Source organism: Acomys minous, assembly GCF_964271855.1.
Source record: "Acomys minous genome assembly, chromosome: 13".
NCBI classification, from domain to species: Eukaryota; Metazoa; Chordata; class Mammalia; order Rodentia; family Muridae; genus Acomys; species Acomys minous.
The window spans coordinates 19,846,840-19,873,387 of NC_140495.1; the positions used below are offsets into that span (position 1 = coordinate 19,846,840).

Below are 26,548 nucleotides of genomic sequence, written 5' to 3' on the forward strand. Positions count from 1 at the left end.
GGAGAACCCACCCTATAGCACACAGCGGAAGCCCAACAGTCCAAGAAGTGGTCTGAGGTCTCTCTGACCGACTCTCTCGCTCTACCAGAGGACACCAAATACTTTGGGGAGGGGGCAGGGAACGTGAGGCGCTGTTGTGGCTCCACATTCCTGGAGGCCTTGGGTTGGTAAGAGAGAGGTGAATAAAGCATCTTTGACCCATGTGCAGGTGCTCCTTGAGCCTTCGTTTTCCGGGAATGATGCTTACAAACGGACCATCTGTCTTTAAGCCTACAGAGGTTTCTCTGGCTTCCTACAACCCAGTTCTACCTAGGTTACCCTCGCCCCCCCCCGCCCCGCCCCCCCCGCCCCGCCCCCAAGGTCTCTCTTCCCTCACTCACGGCCGAGCGCGCTGCTAAGCAGTACTTCTCGGTGCCACGTGAAAGTCCTCCATGCACACCCCCCTGTTTCAGATCCACAAACCTTCTACTGGGCTGTGGCCGTAGTGAAGAAGGGCACCGGCTTCCAGTTCAACCAGCTCCAAGGCAAGAAGTCCTGCCACACGGGCCTGGGCCGGTCTGCAGGATGGAACATCCCTGTCGGCTTACTTTACTGTGACTTGCCGGAGCCTCGCAATCTGTTGAGAAAGGTGAGCCGTCGTCTCTAGTCTGGATATCCTTGCTGGAAGTCACACAGTCAGGGCTAGTCAGACGGGTCAGCTGAACCCCAAGGTGGTGGAGGGAGAGCGAAACATCTAGAGAGCGGCAGGTTTGTAGCACTAGCTCACCAAGGGAGGTGGCAGCTGAGCCTTTGCTGTTGTTGTTGTGAGTTCTCCACACCCAAGCAGAGGCTGTCCTGAGGAGGGAATCAAAGGGCAGATGGGTCCACGTGGATTTTCATATTCGCTTTAGTGGCTGGGCCTGCCTACTCCTTCCCCCATCCCCCTCCTCCGCCACCCCCCCCCCACCCCCTCCCCACCCCACACCATCCCACACCTCCCCCGCCCCTGCCTACCACTAAAGGATGCATTGGTGCCACCTGCTGGTCATGAGGTTGTCTTGCACCTCTCTAGGCTATTCTGCGGTCCTCAGAGGCACCCTTTTCCTGAAAGATCTGGGAGCAGAGTAGGCCAACAAAGGCCTAGGGCAAGTGTTGGCTGGCAGGAAGTACAGCTGGTGTCCCCGGGAGGGAGGGTGACTGCAGGGCAGGGGTTAACTTATTCCAGTTTTAGAAATCCTGCTTAGCACATGTAAAGGTGAGGCTGGACTGTGTTTGCTTGCTTCTTTTATTGCTTCTTGTCTCTGCATTCCCTCACCAGCCCAGGCTGGGGGAAGGCATTGTACTTATGTCCTGTTATCCATTTCTTTGTATTGAGCAGCTTTGGCCACATTCTTCTCGGGCAGTTGTGTCCCCTGTGCAGATCCTGTCGCCTTCCCCCAACTGTGTCAACTGTGTCCAGGCTGTGGCTGCTCTCCTTCTCAACCATACTTTGGCTATACAGGCGCCTTCAAGTGAGTGAGATTGCCTCTCTGTGTTGGTCAGTGCTGAAAGTCCTCAAATGGGGGTTCTTTGTTGACCCTAAGCAGATCCCCACCTGCTTAATGGTATCTAGGTGGCTTAAACTCCTCCCAGAGAGACAGGGTACAAGCTGGGACTCACAAGGCCAAGTTAGCCCATATTACCTTTCATCTGATGTCAAAGATCAAGCCCTGTTCTGGGAGGCCTCTCTCCCTCCAGAACTCTCACATCTGGCTGGTGTCTCCTCTCATCCAGCTGGGCAGCCGCTGAAGGGACTGACACATTCCTGTCTGGGGATGTGACAGAACCTCTGTTCTCTCTGACAGCAGTAGACCATGTTCAATGGACTGGATGCTGCCCTGCCCCCAAAAGTACATGTGGCTTAAAAAAATTTTTATATTATATATATATGGTATATATATAAAATAAAAATTATATATATATATAGATAATATTCTTTCCTTTCCCCCAACTCCTCCTAGGGCCCCCCAAATACACCCCACCCCAACACCAACATCAAATGTCAAAACAAACAAAAAGTACAGGGGGCAGGAGGGTGGGGTGGGGTGGGGGTGGAGACCAAAACAAAACATGAAGTCTGTTTTGTCTTGGCTAACTACCCCTGGGCTTGGGACCTGCCCTGAAATGTGGTTGATATATTTCCTTGAAGAAAAGTGATTTTTCTAAGCAGGAATCAGATTATCCAAGCCTCTTGGTTAGGAGTGGGACTTTGTGCCATGTTGCTGGTATCTTGCTCTCCCTCTCTTTACTTTGTTGTTGTTTGTGGTGGTTTTTCTTTTTTAAAAATTTATTTATTTGTGTATATAAGCACCCCATTTGAATGTATGACCACATGCCAGAAGAGGAAAACAGATTTCATTATAGATGGTTATAAGCCACCACGTGGTTGCTGGGAATTGAACTCAGGGTCTCTGGATAAGCAGTCAGTGCTCTTAACCCCTGAGTCATCTCTCCAGCTCTGTTTTTGGTTTTTCAAGACAGAGTTTCTCCTGTCTTGGAACCAGCTTTGTAAAACAGGCTGGCCTTCAACTCACAGAGACCTGCCTGCCTCTACCTCCTGAGCGCTGGGACTAAAGGTGTACGCCACCACCCCCCCCCAGCACCTTGCTCCCTCTTTTTGCTTTGCTTAGACCCCAAAGTCCACGTAACCAGGATAGAAATACAATCATCTTCTATACTAGGGACTTGAAGCTCTTTTACATTAAACTCTTTTCACCTTCTTTTTGCCACTTTGGGGTACAAAGTGAGGGTCATCCATCCTGTGTGGGCTCGTCCCCCCATCTCAGCGGTACTCTGAATGTCCGCACCCCACCCTTGAGCTGGCTCTGCTGTGGGGGCTGCTCAGGCACAGACCTTATGTGCAGTCTGGCTGTGTGATCTGGACCAGGAGCAGGGCCTGCCTTGTAGGAGTCCTTATCCGTGTGCTTCTTCCCCACAGGTGTCTGAAAGACGGCGTTGGGGATGTGGCCTTCGTCAAGCAATCAACCATAAAAGGTGAGCGATGGGGAAAGACCCTGGCAGGTTCCTGATTGCCCTTTTCATAGGCAGTAGTCAGACACTGGCACGTGGGCCTTTTCCACCATCACTTCTTGAGTTTCTATGTGTGCAGAGGCAAGTACGTTTGGGGTCTCTTCCTAGATACATGGGCCTCTTTCTATCACTCAAACCCCATAATGGCCCTACCTCCAGGGCAGAATTGTTATAGCCAAGGTTTGGAGGTTAGCTTGGCTGACCTTGACCTGTCAGCAGTCTTGCTTAGACTCATGGGATGAAGGCGGTCATTGCTACACTGGCCCATAGAAGCCTCCATGCCTTTCTGCTGTAGGCTCATCTTCTGGCATATTCATTGGCCCTCAGAGATCCTCCCAGGCCTTTCAGCTCAAGCTTCCTATGATCACAGGACTGCAAAGGTAGGGAGGGGCTCCGCCTGCCATGGCCTCACCTGAACCGCCCTTTCCTTAGAGGTCCTGCCGGATCAGGCGGACAGGGACCAGTATGAGCTGCTCTGCCTTGACAACACCCGCAAGCCGGTGGATCAGTATGAAAGTTGCCACCTAGCCCGGATCCCTTCTCACGCTGTTGTGGCTCGAACTGTGGACGGCAAGGAGGACCTGATCTGGGAGGTTCTCAAAGTGGCCCAGGTATTTTACCCACCATCCCGTCTCGTGCTTGCAACTCTATGCTCAGATCTTCCTGACATCTGGACACACTAAGGCAGTCCTTGTGTGTTCAGGATACGGGGGGGGGGGGGGGGGGGGTGGGGGACCCTGTCATGTGTCACCAACCTCTCCAGCCTTCCCAGCTGGGACTCCTCATAGAGTAGTAGGTGTCTCCACTGGTATCAACATCATCACCTCCAATGAGACACTTTTTGAAATCTAAGGTAGTCCTACAAGGCCCTGAAAAAAATCCCCCCAGCACTCAGGGAGGCAGAGGCAGGTGGGGCTCTGTGAGTTCTCTCTGTGAGAGAAACCTTGCCTTGAAAGACAAAAACAAAACAAAACAAAAAACAAAAAAGAAAGAAAGAAAAAAGAAAAAAAAATCCCAGAAGGCTCTGCTGTTCCCCCAAAAGGTAAGAGAATCTTTATCTCTCTCTCTCACACACACACACACACACACACACACACACACACACACACATACACACACACCCCACACCCCATATGCACCTTGGCTGCAGAGGGACTGACTTCCCCTGTCAGTTCTACGCCTCTTGGCTGGGGTTGGTTAAACAGATGCCTCTGGTCCCGCCTACTCATCTGTCCATCAAGAGTTTAAGTGTCAGGCTCTGCACTACAATTCCCTTTATGTTCTCAGCCATGCAGGGAGACAGGCTCAGGAGCACAGGGAAGGAGACTACGGCATGGTCCTTACAGGGTACTGACACAGAAGGTGCTAGGTGATGGGCATGCCTAAATGCCTTCTCTCCTGACACCTCCAAGTTTTCTGTGTTTTTAAAATCAGTTTCCTAGAGATTTTCCTTGTTCTTTTTGTTCCTGCTTTTATTACTGTTGCTGTTCACTGCTCTGTTTTTTACTTATTTTTTATTTTTTATTTTTCTGGAAACAGGAACATTTTGGCAAAGGCAAATCAAGTGACTTCCAACTGTTCAGCTCTCCTTTTGGGATCAACCTGCTGTTTAAGGATTCTGCCGTTGGGCTGCTAAAGGTCCCCCCAAGGATGGACTACAGGCTATACCTCGGCCATAACTATGTCACTGCCATTCGGAACTTACGGGAAGGCGTGTGTAAGTACTCAGGAGAAGCCAGGTGACCCCAGGAATGTGGGGGAACCCAGCAAGGTCAAGAAGCAGCCATAGTCTTTCTGGAGGCTGAAAGCCTCTCCTGATCTCCCTATTTCTGTCCTGCTTGTGAGACCAGGGTGGGACTGATGCTGGGTGGCATCAGCCATGAGAGGGCCTGGAGGTCACCAAGAGCTTAAAAGGCTGTTCACCTTTTGAGTGACCTGAGCTGGTACTAGAATCCTTCCCGCCACATACATCAGGGCAGCTCCATGCCCTTTATGAAGCTAATTAGGCTATTACAAAGTAAATAACTTGGAGTTTCTGCAGATTGCACATCTCTTGCCAATACTGTGGTCATCATGGGCACAACGAAGCTGGAGGTGCAGGGAGGTTGATCTTTCCCTGGCTTTCACTGGAAGCATTGGAGGTTTGCCTAATAATTTATACACCCAGAGGAGATATATATATATATATTGAACGCCTAGTCACAGGCTCTGCTAGATGCTGGACTTACAAACATGGATTGGATTCTGTTGTCCTGGACTTTTCAGGCCAGGGAGAGGACAAGTGTTTGAGACATGGTCACACTACTGAACAACTAATTACAAAGCAAGAGAATGAAAAACAATAAAGTAGCAAGGTCCTACAACAGTGAAAAACAAAGTCAAACAGATCCTAGGCCCGGGGTTGAGCTAAGGCCCCCTTAAGGGAGTGATGTAGGGACCTAGCCTGAAAGATGAGCATGTGTACATGTATTTACTCTGTCTGTCTACCTATCTACAATCTATCTATCTATCATCTATCTATCTACCTACCTATCTACCATCTATCTATCTATCAATCTATCATCTATCTATCTATCAATCTATGTTTTGCTAGTCATGTATTATACCAAGCCCATGTTGCGCTGCTTAAACAGCAGGGTGCCCTTGTGAATGAGGTGGACATGTCCCCTTCTCCATTAGAGCTTACATTCTCCCACATGGAAACCTATGACAAACAATGAACATAGTTAAAATGCTATTTGAAGAAAGAAGGAAGGAAGGAAAGAAGGGGAAAAGTTCAGATGTTAGCCTGCCCTGAGGTTAGAGAGTTGGCTTCTCAAAAGAAAAGGCTGGGGTCTGGAGAGATGACTCTGTGGTTAAGCACAAGTATGGCTTTTGCGAGGACTCTAGTTCAGTTCCCAGCACCCATATTAGACAGCTCAAAACTGCCTGTAACTCCAGCTCCAGAGGATCTGATGCCCTCTTCTGGCCCCTGAAGGTACTGCACACACACACACACACACACACACACACACACACACACACACACACACACTTAAAATTAAAGAAAAAAATCTTACAAAAAAGGAAAAGATGACTTATGTATGAGATCAACTAAAGATAGTCTGTATAGTATTTGCTTTCCCAGATGATTATGAGCTCCTTGAATGGGATGTTTGCTTCTCTCTTCACCTGCGTAAAGCAGTTAGCAGCATTGACCTATAACAGACAGCAGCAGGTGCCTCTCCTTCCTGACCCCTCTTCTTCCTTTTCTTTTTGTACTATAGGCCCAGAAATTTCTGGTAACAGTGCCCCAGTGAAGTGGTGTGCATTGAGTCACCTTGAGAGACTCAAGTGTGATGAATGGAGCGTTAACAGCGGAGGGCAAATAGAGTGCGAATCAGCAGAGACCACGGAAGACTGCATTGACAAGATTGTGGTGAGTCTAGCCTGCCGCTCCAGGGCGTGTCCCTCACACTGTGGCCTGACGGCACACTGCAAGGCAGAGTCAGCAAGTGTAGCTAGAGTAGTGTGGAGACCCTCGGTCCAGGAACCTTGCTTTCCTGGTTTGACTTTAGCTCCTCAGGAGGTCAGGGCCTTAGTTTGTGCTTTTGAAGGATGCCTATGGGACTCAGTTTGCTCTTTAGCACACTGAGAGGCTAAACTGAGCCATTCCTTGGGGGAACGAAACTGGACCACAGCAGGAGCGCCACTGGACTTAACAATATGCCCTGACGAGGGTGAAGGGGCTCAGTTTTGATTTTGCAGGCAAGTACACGCTCGCTTAATTGATCAGAAGAGTGTTCCTTGTTTTAAAAAATCCCGAGCCTGAGAAAGAAGAAAATAAACACCCCTCTTACTGGGATCCTGTCATATAGGTGGCTTCACGCCTCCCACCTCATCCTGTCTTGTGAGCCTTTCTTGCTTCTTTCAAACCCTGGCATTTCTGTCATCGAGAACACACTGAGGTTCTGTAGGGATGGCGTGTCTGGAGAGGGCAAGGAATCCCCAAGCTCTCAAGCCTCTACCTCCATGTCTTGCTCCACGGAGCCCCTCCATTTGCCTGTCCTTTGTGTGGGATCCTTTTCTGTTGCCCTAAGTTACTGCTGCGGTTGCTGGTGGCGGCAGCTGCAGTGCAAGCATTTTTGAGATAGGGTCTCATAGGGCTGATGTTGGTCCGTTACCGCCTGAGGCTGAGGCCGACCTGACACACCTGGTCATTCCATTTCTACCTCTTGAGTGTTGGGATTATAGGCCTCTATGCCACCACCTAGGCTTGGATCTTTGATCACAAACCCATAAATATGACATCTATTGACCACACTGGGATTTCTTGCCACTGTCAACTGGTCCTTCTGGAGTTTCCCAGCTCTGCTAAGAGCACTTACAAATAACCACATACCTTCTAAGCTATGTATCACAGAGCGCAGCAGACCTCTCCATTCCTCTATCTTCATTTTTAAAACACCACATTATTTTAGCCACATCCCATTTTATTGTTTTGTCTGAGTCAAGGCAAGGAAAAAAACAAACAAACAAAAAACAAAAACCCAAACTGAATTAATACAAAGCCTGCTAACTCAAAACCCGGAGTCTGTATAAAAGTATGCTAGCATCTGGGTGTGCCTGACTGATTATCAGGGGGTCCAGTACTAACACCCACTGTTGCCCTGGCTTTATAGCTTATGCTGGAAAGGGTCTTCGGGGAGACAGCCTAAAAGGGGAGGTGGCACAGGAAGTAGCAACTCTTCATTTGCTGCGGGCTTGCTATGTCTTTGCAGAATGGAGAAGCTGATGCCATGAGCTTGGATGGAGGCTATGCCTACATAGCAGGCCAGTGTGGTCTAGTGCCCGTCATGGCCGAGAACTACGGTAAGGGCGGGAGAGTGCTTTCTTTCATCTTTCTGAGCCTTGGGAAGAAGAGAATCATAGCCCGGTTGATCTCACAGCCACCATAAAGCGCTCCCTGCCTGAGCTTCTTCTCAAAGTCTCTGGGCCCGCCTCACCTAGACTCTGCACAGTTGTCCTAAAGGATAAGAGTTGGTGACACCCTCAGTCCCCACTATGAGAGGTCTGGTATAAAAGGAATCCTACTGCAGAGGACATATGGGATGTTTGGGAAGCCTTGCAATATCTAGAACTCCTGCTTTTCCTGCTGCCTTGTTGCAGGACAAATGCATCCAGTCAGCATCCCACTGTGGGCTTGGTGCGCAGTGAGCTAGACCCATGAACGTCACAGTTTGTGAATGAATCCTAGGGGTCAGCAGCCAGGTGAACTCCCAACATCTGGAGAGTCTACCCTTATCATACATCAGTGATGTGTGCAGTTGTGTGTCCCCCCTTCCCCCCTTTTTCTATTTGCCTCATGAGAATGGCATGCTTTTCCAACCTATACATCAATGTTGAATGGCTCCTTTCTTTTCTTGCAGAGAGCTCTAATTGCGCAATTCCAACAGAGCAAGGTGAGTTGAAACTTGTAACCCACTGGAAAGGTAGAGTTTCACTGTTGGGAGAAGTGGCAAATTTCTAAGTCAATGGAGAGATCCAACTTTAGAATGCAAAGTGTGATGAGAGGCTAGTAATTGATCAGGAGGGCGATGGCTCAGACGCAGGACTTCTCATTTCATGTTATAAGTATGGTCCTCAGTAAGGACTCGTGAGGGGATGCAAGGATTCTGAACTTACGAGTGGTCTGGGGTCCTGAAGACAAATCTAGGGTCTTCCCATCACTTCCTACCACTTTGGATCACATAACGTTTTCAGGGTTTAGATGAGAGTTGGCAAAGGCCTTGCTTATGTGGTCCTTGCAGGATCGAGAAGAGAGCTTAAAATGTTGATGTTGAGGAGCATGGAACTGCCTGACTACCCAGCCAGCCTGGGCTCAGGACACCAGCCTAACCTGTCTCTTCCTAGGGTTTTAATTAGGGGTGGATCTGAAAAGATGACATAAGAGCAAAGCAGGAAGTGACAGCCAAGTGACACCAAGCTCTAGCGCTTAGTATTCCTCAGGTTTATTCCACAGAACCTGGAGTGTACAAGTCTGAACCTGTCCCTGTAGCTGGATACAACCTCCCAATGTTTAGCATATCTAGAAAGAGACATGGTTATTTCCATGGGTAATAAGGATTGTTTTCTGTTGGAGAGAATATTTTGAATTAATTCAAATAGAAAACAGAATCACCAGGGGAGTGGTGACGCAGCCTTAATCCTAGCACTTGTGAGGCAGAGGCAGGCTGATGTCTGAGTTCAAGGCCAATTGGTCTACAAAGAGAGTTCAGGACAAACAAACAAACAAACAAACAAACAAAAAAGCCAGGTGTGGTGATGCATGCCTTTAATCCCAGCACTCAGGAGGCAGAGGCAGGTGGAACCAACTTGGTCTACAAAGGGAGTCCAGGACAGACAAGGCTACACAGAGAAACCCTGTCTCAAAAATAAATAAATAAATAAATAAATAAATAAATAAATAAATAAAATTAAAAAAAAATAAAGAAAATAAGAAAGAAAAAAGAAAGGAAAAAAAGAAAAGGATCACAGATTGGTGTTTTAGCCCTGGTTGAGGGCACATTTGTGCTGCTGAAAATCACAACCAACTTGGTCTTGGTGTTCCCATTTTTCATGTTTACCCTTGTATAAAACCATATTCTTCTTCTGAGAGGATGTCTGGCCTGATTAACCCCAATGCATGTTCATATACAAAGTGTCAGAGTTAAAGTAGCTTTTCTGTATCCATTTCTCTGATTTAATAATTTGGAAAAAGAGTTACTGGTTTTTAATTTCAATAACCATATGCATACAGGAAAGGGCTGTGTGTCAGCCATCTCTTTAATGATATTAAGTTAATATTTCTATATTTATTTTCACATTTTGTGGGTACATATGTGTATGTGGGCACGGGTGCATATTTGTGATGGCTCATGTGGAGGTCAAAAGTCAACCTCAAGTGGCATTTCTCAGGAGCCATCCACTTTGGTTTATGAGGCGTTTCTTTTGTTGGCCTGGAGCCCCTTTCGTGAGTTAAACTGGCTTACTAAAGAGGCCCAGGCATCTGTCTGTACCCATCTTCCTAGCAATGGGGTTGTAAGCACATGGCACCATGCCTGGCTTTCTTACATGTGTTCTGCTTACGTGACAAGTACTTTAACAACTAAGCCATCTCCCTGGTCCATTCTTTTATTTTTATTTTTTTCCATTATTTTATTTTTAAGTCGATACATGCAAACATTAAAAACTGTTGCATAGTCATGGGCTACTATGTGGTGTTAGTGCTTTGCTTTTCAAATTCCTCCTGCTAGACTTTCTTGTCTGTCACTGGAGCAGGCTGTCATGGAGTTCCTTTTATGACACACCGTGTATTTAGGGCATCCTTGCTGTCCTAGGGCGACAGTGGCTTCCGCTGGAAGCAGATACTCTGGGAGGCCCCCAGCAGTATTACTAATTCTTTCCTGGCATCTTTCCTGTAGGGTACTATGCTGTGGCAGTGGTGAAGGCATCGGACCGCGACATCTCCTGGAACAATCTGAAAGGCAAAAAGTCTTGCCACACCGCAGTGGACAGAAACGCTGGCTGGAATATCCCCATGGGCCTGCTGCACAGCAGGATCAAGCACTGCAAGTTTGGTAAGCAGAGCTGGGAAAGGAGTTTGACAGGGGCCACGCAGAAAAAAAGGGGTGCCGAGGGAGGCCGTAGGAGTCAGGGTGACTGTCCCAGCTGCACAGAACGGCCTAGTGAATATACACTTCCGTTGCTCTCCCACGAAGACCGGAAGTGAGCATCCCATGGTTGACAAGGTCTTGCGGGCTCCTTCCTTCTTTCTGCCCCACAATTCCCAGCATAGTACTTCCATGTTCAAAGCAACGTTATGGCTGCCAAGGCATTCATGATCTAGACAACAATGAAAGCAAAGGAAAATTTACCCCAACCATGGTCAGTGTTCAAAAGGAGCCTTCTGCTTCTGAAAGCAATTGTTTTTGATATACCTTCCCACTGTGCAGAACTTAGGTGTATGGCTCCACACCTACCTGCACACACCTAGCACAAGTCAAACTAGATTTTTTTTTTTTTGTTACTGAGAAACAGAGGGAAATGGACACTGGGTGGACACCAAGCGATCTGTACCACAGGAATCCTGTGATATGATTGGCGGCGGCGGGGGGGGGGGGGGCGGGGCGCGGAGTTTCTTAGGTCCCTTAAGGTGTTGGTCAGCTCAGCTCAGCTTAGCTCCTAGGACTCTTCAGTTTACTGTGTCCTCTGACTACCCTGAGCAGAGTTTGTTTCTCCCTCCTTAAGTTACTGAGTAGAAGATCCGTCCATACACACCAGTGTTGACAATGGCTTTGCTTCAGATTGGCTTCCTCAAATCTGGGCAACTCCTTAAAAATGGGAAACCTGTAACCCTGGGCGTGATACACAGGGACTGGAAATGAGGAACACATCTTCTGCACCGAGATGCTCTGGTAGCTCAGAAACAGAGTCCACCTAGGGCCATAAGCAAAAGCATAGGCTCCCGACCTGTGCTTTTCCCAAACATCCTTGTATGCTCACAGCCACACCAGCAGCGGAAGTGGGGGGATAACTCTACCCACCCCTTGAGCTTTGAGATGTAGCGGAGTGAGTGACAGGGAAGGAGAAACTCAAACCAACCAGCCAACCAGCCAGCGGTACAACCTCAGCAATTCCATTTCTTCATCTAAAGCTTAGGGATGGTGCCATTCATGGGTGCCCAAAGGATCCCCTCCACGCTGAAGTGGGGTGCTCGCAAAAGCCTTCCCCAGCCTTGATAAGTTTCCTTCAAAGGCCCACAGTCTGGCAAGTCTGGGTTGGTGGGTGGCAGGTTGCAGAGTGAATTATTTCACACCCTGTTAGCTGTTAAGTAAGCCACTAGAATGAACTCCTTCCCCCACTCCCCCCCCCCCCCCGCCCCTCCAACAATGCACACCACACAAGCTGATTTTCTCTTGTTCTTCTGTCCAGATGAATTTTTCAGTCAGGGCTGTGCTCCTGGGTACGAGAAGAATTCCACTCTCTGTGAACTGTGTATGGGCCCAAGCAAGTGTGCTCCAAACAACAGAGAAGGATACCATGGTTACACGGGGGCTTTCAGGTAATTTCCCAATCCTAACACATATATAACACTACCCTAGTCTTGACCAGATTCCTTTTATGAACTGAGGTGAGGCCTTATGTGATTAGCCCGTTAAGTATTGTACACATTAGGATGAGAGATTTTCCCACCCAAGCGTAGAGATGGATATGAAAGGGGATCCGCATCCCCACAGAGCTCTGCCAGGGCCAGCTGTCAGTGAGATGGATGGACAGGTGACACAACTCAGCAGTTCTTAATGGGGGGTGGGGGTGGGGCAGGAATTTGCTTTCTAGAGAATACTGGCAATGTCTAGGGATGCTTCTGATTGTGATGATGATGTTGGTGGTGTTGGGGGGGGCGGCGGGTGGTGGTGGTGGGCGGCGGGTGATGGGGGGGCGGTGCGTCGGCGGGGGGGGCAGCGGGTGGGGATGGCGGGTGGACAGAAGCAGATGAACATCTACAGTGCATAGGTCAGCACTAATTAACAAAGTCCCAGATGTCACCAGTGCCAAGGCAATGGTGTCTTTCTATAGTTGATGACATACTGAGTCAGGAAGTTCGGCTCAAGCTCTTCCATGGTACCCAAGAACCATCCTCATCTTGAGGTAGAGAACAATGAGGCACATGGCTGCTACAGTCCTCTCTGCAATTATAATGGATAGAATATCTATCATTTTTAAACTCAGAGAATTAAAATTTTTAGCCGGGCGTGGTGGCGCACACCTTTAATCCCAGCACTTGGGAGGCAGAGGCAGGTGAGTTTGAGGCCAGCCTGGTCTACAAAGGGAGTCCAGGACACAGGACAACCAAGGCTACACAGAAAAACCCTGTCTTGGAAAAATAAAAATAAAAATGTTAATTGTGTGTGTGTGTGTGTGTGTGTGTGTGTGTGTGTGTGTGTGTGTGTGTGCGCGTGTCTGTGTGCATGTGTATGCAGGATGCCTGTGGAGCCAGAAGAGGCTACACATTCCCAGAGCTAGAGCAGGAGGCAGCTGTGAGCTTTCTGGTGAGGGCGCTGGGAACAGAACTCAGGTCCCCTGCAAGAGCCACTTCACGGCCCAGGCACCTCTCTAGCTCCGTGCCTATGATTTTTGCAGGTTATCTGTGTACCTTGCTAGGGTTTTATGATGGAGCTATTCTGCTGCTGCAGACCTTCTGCTGCGTGGTGGTAGCTCAGGAATCCGTGACCGAGGTTATTACAATTGAACTTCCCCATTGCGAAGGGAAAAGCAAAAGTCATCTCAACATTCCAGGAAGAACCAAACTGTGAAAGAAAGTCTGAGTAACTCCACATGCATCTCTGATTATACAAAAGAGAATGTGTGGGACACAGGCACGTAAGACTTGGGAGACATAAAATGCACCCCTCCCCCGACGCTTTCCTTATCTTTTTTGCCGATGGTACCACTCTTGAGCATTACACGTAGAGAGAAAAGACTCAAACATTGCTTATAAAAGCATATTTAAAGGACTTCATTTTCCAAAGTGGCTTATACAACTCAGATATGACATGCCACCATCAAGTCAGCAGACTCTTAGCTCAGAGAGAAATACAACCCAACCAGTTTATGGTGTGATAGCCACTTCGCCTTTTCATTGACTGTCCACACAACTTTTGGCTGACTATGGGAAGATGCAGGTGGTTTTCCTTGAAGCATGAGGGGAAAGGACTGGCCAGCTATTTAAGAATCGGATTTACCTGTGTCCATGACTTGATACAGAAGCACACACTAGCACACCTGTGTGTGTCTGCTTTCAAAGAACTGTGGGAAAAAAAGTGGCAGAGCCATACACAAAAGAGATAATGTTGCTAGTATTTCTTTCTTGGAACTTCTAGGAGATACATAGTAGTTCAGAACTAACTGTCCTCAGTCCTCAATACAGATGCCTACAGGCCTTGCTGGAGTCAAGGGCATCTGTATCAGGCTTTGCTATTTATTTCCTGTGTTCCCCCTCCCCCAAAAAAGAGAGGGGGATAGAGAGAAGAGGGGAAATAAAGAAAGGAGAAAAGAAAACACCCAAATAACCCAAAACCAAAACCCATGCATGTTCTCTGAATGTTAAAGTTATTTTTAAAATGGATTCAGGATACCCAAAATTGAAATTTATGATGGAGTTATAGTCTCTCAAAAATGTTGCACAAGCATGTGTGGCTTCAAAAATCTAAAGGGATGGAGTTTTTTCATCGACATTTCAGATAATGGAGTCATCACTATGCTACAAAACTGGTCCCCTATTCCCCGTGTTCATGTGAGGGGTGGGGGGGAAGGATGCAATATACCGAAAAGCTGTACTAAAAGTTGCTGTGTAGAGGACGGGGAGATGGTGAAGTCTGTAAATGCCTGCCACACACATACACGAGGGTCTAAGTTTGGATACCTAAGATCCACATAAAGGCCAGGCATGAACGTGTGTCTTTAACCTCGGCACGTGCAGATGTAGGATGGAGAAGAAACAGGAGGATCCCTGGAGCTCACTGGCCAGCCAGCTTAGCCAAACTGAGGAGCTCCAGGCTCAGCTCCAAAAATAAGATGAAGGGCAATGAAGGAAGATGCCTCTGTACACATGCACACATGTATGTGCACATGCAGATACACCCACACGAATGTGCATATACAGCCTCTACCCACACACAAAGAATCAAGAAAAAATCCTGTGGTGTGCGGGGCTGAGCTTGTGGAACTGCAGAGCAATTGGAACCCTCTGGTTTCCCTTATTCTGCACGTTGGTTAGTGATAGATTGGTCCTAGCACTTGCTGACATCAGGTCAGGATCTATACGGTGCCTCTGAATGACGTGTGTCAATCTGACTTCCTGTCTTCTTTCTCCCCCATATCTGGACCTCTTCAGGTGTCTCGTTGAAAGGGGGGATGTAGCCTTTGTGAAACACCAGACTCCCTTGCAAAACACTGAAGGTATGTGTGCACTTTCTTCTGTTCCCTACAGCATCTGGGACACTGGGATTTGCTGGGGTTCAGGGAGGTCTCCGTAGATGCAGTACAGACACTGTCAGGCTCTAGAGATTTTATTCTGGGCAGTGGGGGGGGGGTGTTGTTTTTTGAGATAGGGTTTCTCTGTGTAGCCTTGGCTGTTCTGGACTCGCTTTGTAGACCAGGCTGGCCTCAAACTCACAGATGCCTGCCTGCCTCTGCCTCCCAAGTGCTGGGATTAAGGTGTGCGCCACCACGCCCGGCTGGCTCTAGAGATCTTATTCTCAACTTGTGTGTTCAGTAAAGAAAGAAGCAATCATTCTACAAAAAGGAGCCAGTAATCCCTATGGAAAAGGTCACTGCAAGGTTGGGGGCAGGATATACATGGTGAACTGCTTGCACTGCCATGTTCAGAGTAGGATGGGGTATATCAAAGCACGCAGGAGCTGATGTGAAGGGCCCTCCCATGGCCAAGTCTGGAAATGCTGAACATTAAAATAATGTCAGCAGTAAAGGATGACAAACCATAGAATAAAATAAGAACCCACGATGCAATCCTAATCAGGTAAACGAAGAGAAAGACCTTCTTGATTGTGGAATGCCAACTAATGAATGTAGAGGGATGGCAAGGTTAGGAGAAGGGTCTTGAGCATGGGTAAGGACATGCGTGCCACGCTTTGAGTGTCACCAAGGGCTAGTGAAGCGTTGCAGTTCCAGCTGTCAATCACGCGGCTCTCAGATCTATTCCCTTCGCTGTTACCCATTGCTGTAAAGTACCTGTGTTCGCTTTGCCTGAGGACAACCACTGTGCTCTTTCTCTTCCTCTTTATATTCCCAGCCCCAAGGAATGCACTGACAAGACTCTCAGAGTTCTTTGAAGGACTGTTGGGTTGACTGCGTTTCCTTCCTTCCTTCTTCCCTCCCTCTTCCTCTTTCTTTCTTTTGTTCTTATTTTTTTTCCTCTTCCTTATATGGCTATACTGAATAAAATCTCTCTTTTCTCTCTCTCTCTCTCTCTCTCTCTCTCTCTCTCTCTCTCTCTCTCTCTCGCGATTTAAAAAAAATCTTTCTTTACAGGCCTTTTTTTCTTGCCACTAGAGTGTTATCCTGATCTTGCTCTTTGCTACCTTTGATTTCTTTTTGCTTTTCTGACTAAGTATCTGATTTCCAGGCCTTGACTCTCCATTCTTTATAAAGACTGCAGTCTATAAGCTGCTGGCTACAGTTTTATGTAGGAGACCTGACCTTCCACCTCCTGCAGCTCCTCGGATTGCCAAGCTGCTATTTTTACGCACAGGATGCTGGCATTGCAACCTCAGTTGGCACAAATGCAAGCCCTTCGTAGGTCTCTTCCCATAGCTTCTGTCTCTACGTAGAGAATCTTGTTATAATTTCCTGCCAGCCGTGTCCTTCCATACAACCACCTCAGCGCTTGGGAATTAACCCAAGGCCTTGCTTATGCCTAAGCAAGTCTTTACCATTTAGAGTGGTGGAAACAATTTGTTTATATTAAAATTTAGTTGAATCTGCTGTGCCACATCTACATAAGCACATTCACATGCGCGAGCACTCACCGCTACTACAAGTGGAAACAACATCTAAACACTCCAAATACCTATACTGTGTTATAGTCACACTATAGCATAAGATCCAAGGGTTTAAAAGAATGACCTTGAGGGTTGGAGTGATGGCTCAGTGGTTAAGAGCGCTGCTTGCTCTTCCAGAGGTCCTGAGTTCAATTCCCAGCAACCACATGGTGGCTCACAACCATCTATAATGTAACCTGATACCCTCTTCTGCAGATAAAGCACTCACATGCAATAAATAAAATAAATAAATCTTAAAAAAAAAAAAGAATGACCTTGATTTACATAATGGCACAGAAGAAGCTGTGATACATATAAGGAGCTGAGAAGGAGCTACAGAAGTTTATATAAGTTTAAATCTAATGCTAAGGGGAAAAAAAAATACCCCGGAAGCTTGTAACATCCCGTAGACTCACACAGAGGTAACTGAGTACCAGAGGCGTGCATGGAAACACCAAGTGTGATCTCAAGGATTGGAGCCAGAGAAACCAGTGGGACTTAGGAAACGTAGAAGTGAGAGCTTTAGTTTGTAAGTAAACGCACCGAGCCTTAGTCTCACGTAGTATTTATTCAATTACGGAAAAAGAGTCGAGTGAACAGTGAATGAAGTGAGAAAGGTCTCAATCCTGCTTCATGAGAGAGAAATGAAAACTGGCAAAATAAAGTGGCAGGAGGAGCCACGGAAAGCCTGAGGTAGGGCAAAGGTTTTTTTTTTTTAATTGACCGGCTGATTGATTGATTAATTTTTGCAAAGAGAAGGCAAAAAAGGTTAGGCAAGCACATGAGGCGGGATGGTCTCATCTGGGACTAGCATAAAGTCAAGCTGAGAACGGTGATGCCGATCTTAAAAGCCGTTCTTTCGTTTGGAGCCCCGAGGAGACAGCACAGAGGCAGGGAACCTGGCCTCCAGCGCCATGGTATTGCCTTGATGGAGCCAGAGGTACAAAGCCTCTGGGGTTTTGTTGTCGGAGACACACTTCACTCTGTAGCTCTGGCTGGCCCAGAACTCACTATGTAGACTAGGCTGGCCCCAGACTCACAGAGATCCATTTGTCTCTGGCTCCCAAGAGATAAGATTCATGGCGTGCACCACCATGCCTGTCTTTATTTGTTTGTTTGTTTGTTTATTTTAATGCTCCGTTGTTGTTTAGCATTAGAATTTAATATAAATGAAGATTTAAAAAAATAACACCCATAGAACATGGCTTTTTTTTTCTTCCTCATTTGGCTCAAAGGGAGGGTCAGAGTGAGTGGTCACTAGTAATCTCTTGTGAGTTGAGTACTACCTGCAATGCATGAGCGTGTCCCTTCCTCCCAGCACCGCCATGACCTTGAACACTCGGTTCTGCTGGCCAGGAGGCACAGGCCCTCCATGCACCAGCGGGTCAGTGACATTCCAATGACTAAAACGGTCAGAGCTAGCTGAGCCACCCTCTTCTCTCCCCAGGAAGAAACCCCGATGCCTGGGCTAAGGGGCTGAAGGAGAGTGACTTCGAGCTGCTGTGTCCCGACGGCACCAGGAAGCCTGTGTCCCAGTTCGCCAGCTGCCATTTGGCCCGAGCTCCAAACCATGTTGTAGTCTCACGGAAAGAGAAGGCAGCCCGCGTTAGCACAGTACTGCTCGGCCAGCAGGTATGGACTGCCCATGGTCTCCCACTCTTTCATCATCATCATTATTATTATTTTTTATTGTTTTTTTGAGACAAGGTCTCTCTGTGTAGCCTTGACTGTCCTGGATTTGCTTTGTAGACCTGGCTGGCCTCGAACTCACAGCAATCCTCCTGCCTCTGCCTCTCGCGTGCTGGGATTAAAGGCATGTGCCACCACCTCCTGGCCGGTTTCCCACTCTTTATTCCTAGGAAGGTAAGGTTATTTGGAGTTCAGAACTAAGTGAAACTTTGGAGTGGGCAATTCCTTTCTGAAAACTAGAATCTGGAGCCCACAGATTGCGGATCAGAACATGTGAGTTCAAATCTCAGCTTGGCAGCTTCCTATCCATGGCGTGTTTGGTGTAGTACCTAAAATTTCCGTGCTCAGCTTCCTCACATGCTAAATGTAAACAATAACACGCACATACCCATTTCTAAGTCGATAGAATGCACACAAAAGGCTTAGGAAATGTGTGTCTAGCAGAAGGGCTTCCCAGAGGGTGTTAGCTAGTGCTGGGTCCCTCAGGCCTGGCTCTGTTTCTGTGGAGCTCCTAGTCACTAGGGACAAGTTCCCAGCTGACCCATGAGCCCTCAGGACCTAGGATCTGCCTTCCAGCTCCTTTGGACCTTGACTCGGGGATGTCTTTATTTTCCTCATCTATGTTTTTCTGAAAACGGAGATGACTGATCCTGCTTCCTAACGTTCCTTCAGACAAGGCTTGAGGACTGGAAATGACCTTCTATTTCTCATGTGTAGGCCGACTGTACCATGTTTGGAAAATACGTGACTCTTACATTCAGAAGAACCCTGTCAGGGCCAGCCTTGGGGGTGGGGTGGGTACAGGGGCCCCTTGAGTACTTCAACCTGTGGGGCCCCTCTACTCACAAACATCACCCTCCCTTCTGGTATAGCTTCCTGCCTGCTGATTTGCCATTAGTCTTCAGAGAGAAGAACGCAATACAGGATAGCACACCTTCCCCTAAAAGCATATGATGAAAGTATTGAGTGATGTTTCCAGTTTGACTTTAGATTTAGGTCAGACAATCTTACAGTAGCTAACAGAGCTTCACGTCAGTATTACCAGTGTTTAAAGAGACGGGCGACTTTATTTCTTGACTCAATGTAAAAGTCTTTAACCTTTTTTTTTTTACAGTGTTTTAAGCCTGTGCTTCTTGTGTAGATTTTTTTTTAATGCTCTGTCAATTATACAGAGTTTAAAATTAAAAAGAGAGCACAGGGTGATAACAATAAGCATTTAAGAATATTCCTCACGTAGGATAGGAATGCTAGCCTTCTTAGCACCATCATGTACAACCTTGGGAGGCTGAGAGAGGCTAAGTGGCTGGCCTAAAACAAATTTGAAATTTATCCAGACATGAACTTCTCGTTGGGTTTCTTTTTTTTTCTTTCTTTCTTTCCTGTCTACCATTTCTGAGAGGGCTCATAGCTGATGTCTTACTGGAAGGGGCACGCACTCGCTCCTCATTTCCTAGAACCACTCCTAAGGCACTTAGTAATGAAATGGGAGAGTTCAGAAGAGGTGAGAGTGGGTAATGGAGAGCAGTGGGGAATGTCAGAGGACAATAAGACAGAGGACTTTGAGGGCAATGTGGAAGCCTGGGGTTCAGGCTTCAAGTGGGTAGGTGGCAGAGCAAGGAGATAGGAAGTCCCCAACCATGTTCTGTGGTGTTCTTTTGTTCCCAGAGCTGGCTTGGATTGTTCATCCTCCTGCAATGCAGGTGTTTCCCACTCGGGGACAACAGTTCACATATTTGTTTTGTTGTGTTTATTTGACAGGCTTTATTTGGAAGCCATGTATCTGACTGCTCTAGTAATTTCTGTTTGTTCGGGACTTCCACCTCGGATCTTCTGTTCAGACATGACACCAAATGTTTGTCTAAGCTTCAGGATGGTATGACATATGAACAGTACTTAGGAGCAGACTACGTCCAAGCTGTTGGTGGCATAAGGAAGTGCTCAACCTCACGTGAGTAGCACAAACACCGTGGAGAAGTTGCAAAGAAAGCCCAGTGATGAGTTCTGGGATGGTGATTAACAAGGGGTCAAACACTTAGGAAACAGCCTTGTGGGCAAGATAAAACCTGGCATATACAACCGGGCGGGTTATGTGCACATTGTAAAGGGAGCACAGACCCAGGGCACTAGGGCAGTGAACTTATCGGATGTATACAATCTCACCTTCCGTCTAAGAAAATAAAAAAGGGCACACCTAACTCATTAGAGGTCCTTGTCCAATATGGCAACCACTAGCAAGATGTGAGGACTTAAATTTAAATTAGAGCTGAATAAAATCTAGATATCATTTGCTCAATCCCACCCAACTACAATTTTAGTGGAAAGTAGCCATAGCAAAAAAGAATATTTCAGAACATCCTCTTAGAGAACTCTGTTCTACAGAACCTCAAGTAATGGTACATTTTGGCCTAACTAGAAAATTGGCAAGTTCATCTGGAACATCATAGTCCAGGAATTTAAATAGAATAAAATGTGCTTTTACAACTCTGTTTTGGGGTTAAAATCGAATCACTTGAAAGCCTGTGGAAAGTGTGAGAGAATTATCTGTGGTAGAAGGTGGTGGGTGCTTAGTCTTCAGTTGTAGTTTGTGGGTGAGTCTTGGCCTTACTTTCCGTTGCTATCCTGGAGCTAAAGCTTGAGAGAGTCTGTGCTGGCTCAGGGTGATGGCACATTTAAGGTTGCCACATGTGGGTTGGCAAGACGGCTCAGTGGGTAAGAGAGTTTGTGGCAAAACCTGATGACCTAAGTCTGATCTTCAGATCTGACAGTAGAAGATGATAATATAATATAATATAACATAACATAATATAAATGTTTTACAAATTACAAAGTGTAAGCAATATGCTTGCTGAGGTCCATTGTTACAAAATCCTAGTCAATATTTCTCAGACCTACATGTTGCCCAAGAGAAGAGTCTAGCTTTGCTCTTCAGCACCTCATCCCTAGACCCAGATCAGAAGCTGCTGGGGGCTACCAGCTAACACCTGCCTAAAAACCTCAGGGAACAGCCTTCTTAGGCAACTTCTATCTATATGAATCCAGGTGCAGAGCCTCATCCCTTAAAAACAAGGTAGGGGATGCCATGGGGCAGGAAAGTGATGGTAGTGTGTACATCCTTGGTGTGGACCCTCCCTGCGGTAGGCTCGGGAGCTGTGCAGGCAAGAAGAGATGTGGGCACTGGAAGAAAGGGCCAGAGCATGCATCAGCAACAGCAGAAAAATGGGCCTCAGCACAGTTATGTTATACTGACGTTGTCCTTTTGCTAAAAAAGGCTGTAAATATGAGAGCATTTTGAATGACCTTTATCTCTCCTTTCTCCCCAGGACTCCTAGAAGCCTGCACTTTCCACAAACATTAAAATCCAAAAGGTGGGCTGCCACTGTGATAGAGACGGATGCTGACAGGATCCATGGGCTTCCCTTGGCCTCCGTGGCCTGAGGCGCTTGGGCTAACGTGCCCATCTTCACTGCTGTGTGTTACCACATACATAGAGCACAAAATAAAAATTACTGTTGACTTTATGTTCCCCAAACTCCTTTTTTTTTTAAGACAGGATTTTTCTGTGTAGACTCAGCTATCCTGGATTTCCTTTATAGACCAAGCTAGCTTTGAATTTACAGAGATCCACCTGCCTGTACCTCCCTGAGTGATGGGATTACAGGCATGTGCCAGTACACCAAGCAAGCAAACTTCATTCTTTTCTAAGTGTTTTCACCAAGATTTCTTTATACAATCTGACTAAATATTGTATCAACTAAACTTTATCTTCTGAGCTCAAGATTCAGGTAGTTGGGGCTGGAGAGACAAGTCACGGGTTAAGAGCACTGTCTGGCACGTGGGGAGGCAGAGGGAGGCAGATATCTATGAGTTTGAGGCCAGACTGGTCAAATAAGAATGGCCCAAGAGCTCAGCATTAACGCTGACAGTGACTTTTAACAGACTTTAACAATCTGCCCAGTGCCCAGGGAGAGTTGGGGCCTTGCCCCTGTCCCATTTCTACCCTGTCTCCTCTCTTCCTACTACTTTTCTGTAAGGTACAGGCTCATCCCCCCTCTCTGTGTCTATTAATAATAAGCATTGGGCTGAACACAGAGACTAGTCATCAGCCCTACATTTCCCGCCCTGACAGAGGTCACTGCCACCTGCCAACTATTGATTGGTTTTGGTTTTACGAGACAGGGTTTCTCTGTGTAGCCTTGGCTGTCCTGGACTTGCTTTGTAGACCAGGCTGGCCTTCAACTCACCGCGATCCACCTGCCTCTGCTTCTCGAGTGCTGGGATTAAAGGTGTGTGCCACCACGCCCGGCTTATAGTGTAGAGTCTTATGGCAATCAGAAACCCAACAAATCAAAGGCAGGGGCTTGAGGTGTAGTTCACTGATAAATGACTAGTTCCAACTTTGATCCCCAGTGTCATAAACAAAACCAATCAACCAACCAACCAACCAACGAACAGAACCCGAGGGAATCGTCCCACCCTCTTCTATGCTGTGATCTATCACCATGACCAAGCTAACTTATAAGAGAAGGTGTTTAATTTGGCCCGTCGTTTCAGAGGGTTGGGGTCCATGATGTCAGAGCAAAGGCATGGCAAGAGGAACAGCTGTGTGCTAAGGTCTGCAACCACAACTCTGAGGCAGCGAAAGAGAGAGAGAGAGAGAGGGAGAGAGAGAGAGAGGGAGAGAGAGGGGGGGGGGAGAGAGAGGGGGGGAGAGAGAGAGGGGGGGAGAGAGAGAGAGGGAGGGAGAGAGAGAGAGAGAGAGAGAGAGAGAGAGAGAGAGAGAGGGAGAGAGAGAGAGAATGAGTGCTGGGAATGAAACCTCAAAGCCCGCCCCAATGACACACCTCCTCCAACAAGGCCACACCTCCTAATCCTTCCCAAACAGTTCAACTGGGTACTAAGCATTCAAACATATGAGCCTATGGGTGCCATTCTCACTCAAATCAACATACTCTGTCAACACACACACACACACACACACACACACACACACACACACACACACACACACACATTCACACGGGGGTGGGGGGTGGGGAGGCATTTGGAGGCTAGAGAGTTCTCAATGATCATGAGCACATGTTGCTCTTGCAGAGAATGTGGGTTCAGTTCCCAGCACCCATACCAGGCAGTTAACAACCCTTGTAACTCAAGCTGCAGTGGGCTTACCATCCTCTCCTGGACTCTCTGGGCACCGCATTCACATGCACAAACTCATACCCAGACACACCGGCCTGCACATACATGTATAATTAAAACAAAATATTTAAAAATATTTAAAAATAAGTTAGCCAGGCACAGTGGTATACACATGTAATCTCAGCACTTGGGGAGTCAGAGGCCGGGGGATCTCTGTGAGTTCAAGGTTAGCCTGGTCTACAAAGTGAGTCTAGGACAGCCAAGGAAGGCTACATACAGAGAGAAACCCTGTCTCGAAAAAAAACCAAACCAAACCAAACCAAAACAAAAAAAACAAACAAAAAAAATTAGAAATCAAGTTATATTTTAAAAGCATTTATCAAAAGACTGTTGAGGGCTGGGCATGGTGGCACACACCTTTAACTCCAGCACTTGGGAGGCAGAGGCAGGCAGATCACTGTGAGTTCAAGGCCAGCCTGATCTACAAAGCGAGTCCAATGCCTCTTTGGACCTCTTCGGGTTCCTGAACTCATATAGTGGTGTGCCTGCAAGCGTACATGCACGTGCACATGCGCCCACACATGCACACATACCACAATAAAAATAAGTATTTAAAATGTGACTTGGAAACATTTTTCTACACGTGGCAAATTATCAATAGGAATAAGAAATGTGCCGCCAATGACCAGCGCTGGCAGGATTCTGGCACCTGAGGACAGATGTGTGGTGTCAGCAAAAGTGAAGACACTGACCACCTGTTGATGCTCCAGCAAGTGGCCCTGAAAAGCACATACCCAGCGGGCAACAAATGCAGTTACACAGTTATGCAAGGTGAGAGAGAAAGATTAACCATTTGCGGGTACAAGTCCATTCATCAACTAGCACCCCTCTGTCATGAGACTTTTTTAAGGGCTGGAGAGATGGCTCAGTGGTTAAGAGCACTGTCTGCTCTTCTAGAGGTCCTGTGCTCAATTCCCAGAAACCACATGGTGGCTCACAACCATTTGTAATGTGACTGGATGCCCTCTTCTGGTCTGCAGGTGTACATGCAGGCAGAGCACTCATACATAACAAACAAACAAAGGAAATGTTTTAAATCACAGGCAGAGCTGTGCTCATTTTACCAACATCCCTTTCCTGCTATGCACTCATCAATCTCATCCTTTCAAGAACCATTTTCAAAGTCACTCTCGATCAGACACAGCTTCCTCAGAACACTTAGGCAAACAGGACCCACTGCTCTCCACAACTGCCACAGGCTTACTTGTGTGACTGCGGCTGTTTCTCTAGGGACATGATACACCCAGGATTAATGGTCACATTCGAAGGATTGGTAGAGGTAGAGAGAGGAGAGGAAGATTTTATCTCTCAGAAAGAGTTTTGAGAAAAACAGAATCATCCATGGGGCTTTCAGCCTGTGTGATCCCAGCCTTTCCGGTGACAGACAAAGTGAAACTAAGTATCACTGTGAGTATAAACAGCAATAACGAAAGCAAGGAAAGCTTGTAGCGCATGTGATCTAGGGAATAGGCCCAGAGGCCACTAAAATTAACCCAGGTCCTTGCCACGTGGGAAGGGGTTTCCATGGGTCTTGCTGCAACAGAGCTGCAGCAGTGAAGCATCCAGACGCTGTTCCCTGCAGATGGCGCATGGCCACCTCCAATGTGCTGAACATCTTTATCCCTTAGGAAAATGAAACTCGAAACCCCTATGAGATACTACCATACCCTCATTAAGGTAACTATTAATAAGTCAAAATGTCTCAAAGAGTGGTGAGAGTGTGGAGAAAGGAAACTCTGATACATGGTTGGAAAAGGTACAGCCACTATGGGACACAGCTTAAAGGTTTCTTAAGAAATAATAATAATAAAAAAGAACAATTGAGCCAGGCGCAGTGATGAACACCTATAATCCTAGCACTTGGGAGGTTGAAGGCAGAAGGGTCACAACTTCAAGGTCATCATTAGCTACATAGCAAATTTGAGGTCAGCCTAGATAACCTGTCTTAAAAGACACATACATGGGCTGGAGAGATGGCTCAGAGGTTAAGAGCACTGCCCCGCTCTTCTAGAGTTCCTGAGGCCAATTCCCAGCAACCACATGGTGGCTCACAACCATATGTAATGTGATCTGCTGTACTCTTCTGGCCTGCAGGTGTACATAATAAATATATAAATCTTTAAAAAAAAATTTTACAAAGACACACACACACACACACACACACACACGAACACACTTTTTCTACCATATGACTCAACAATCTTTCATCTGATAATGTTTAAACAATGATTTTTTAAAAAAAGAGGATGATACAAGAGCTCCCACTAGGTCGCTGACGTTGGTGTGGAATTTACTACGCAGGTTAGGCTGTGTGGTGGTTTGAATGAGAATGAGCCCATAAGTTCATATATTTGAATGCATGGTCCCCGGTTGGTGAAACTGTTTGGGAAAGATTAGGGGGTGTGGCCTTGTTGGAGGAGGTGTGTCCCTGGGGGCGGGCTTTGAGAGGTTTCCAAAGGCTCAGTTTCTTACTCTCTGCTTCCAGATCAGGATATAGGTTCACCCTCTGAAACTGTATGCAAGCTCCCAATTAAATGCTTTCTTTTATTTTTTAAAAAAGATTTATTTATTTATTTATTTATTTATTATGTATACAATGCACATTAGATCACATTATAGATGGCTGTGAACCACCAGGTGGTTGCTGGGAATTGAACTTAGGACCTCTGGAAGAGCAGTTAGTGCTCTTACCGCTGAGCCATCCCTCCAGCCCCTAAATGCTTTCTTTTATAAATTGACTTGGTTATGGTGTCTCTTCACAGTAATAGAACAGCAACTAGGCTAAGACATCACTGAGCCAGGTCTGAAGTTTCAAAAGCCCACACCGTTCCCAGTTGGATCTCTTTATCTCTGCCCTGCGCTTGTTGTCTTAACATGGGAGCTTTCGGCTCCTGCTCCAGCGCCATGCCTGACTGCTTGCTGCAATGCTCCCCAGTGAATGGTCAGGCACTCTATTACTCTCTGGAACCATGAACCCCAAAAGTCCCCTCAATAAGGATGTGCCATGCTTACTGATATTTCTGGTACTTTAATTG

The 26,548-nt window shown here is 47.0% G+C and overlaps 1 protein-coding gene across 1 annotated transcript in view; it reads left to right on the plus strand.

Moving 5' to 3' along the window:
• LOC311580580 (serotransferrin-like) overlaps positions 1-21,835 on the plus strand; it is a 27,135-nt gene extending 5,300 nt beyond the window's left edge. The window contains 15 exon segments of the mRNA XM_084752228.1: positions 453-614; positions 617-628; positions 1,358-1,490; positions 2,957-3,012; positions 3,481-3,659; positions 4,588-4,765; positions 6,315-6,466; positions 7,809-7,899; positions 8,457-8,489; positions 10,491-10,646; positions 12,001-12,130; positions 14,963-15,027; positions 18,076-18,260; positions 20,076-20,265; positions 21,638-21,835. Of these exon segments, the coding sequence (XP_084608354.1) occupies positions 453-614; positions 617-628; positions 1,358-1,490; positions 2,957-3,012; positions 3,481-3,659; positions 4,588-4,765; positions 6,315-6,466; positions 7,809-7,899; positions 8,457-8,489; positions 10,491-10,646; positions 12,001-12,130; positions 14,963-15,027; positions 18,076-18,260; positions 20,076-20,265; positions 21,638-21,672 (1,757 nt within the window). The 3' untranslated portion in view covers positions 21,673-21,835.
• Positions 21,836-26,548: the final 4,713 nt, after the last annotated feature.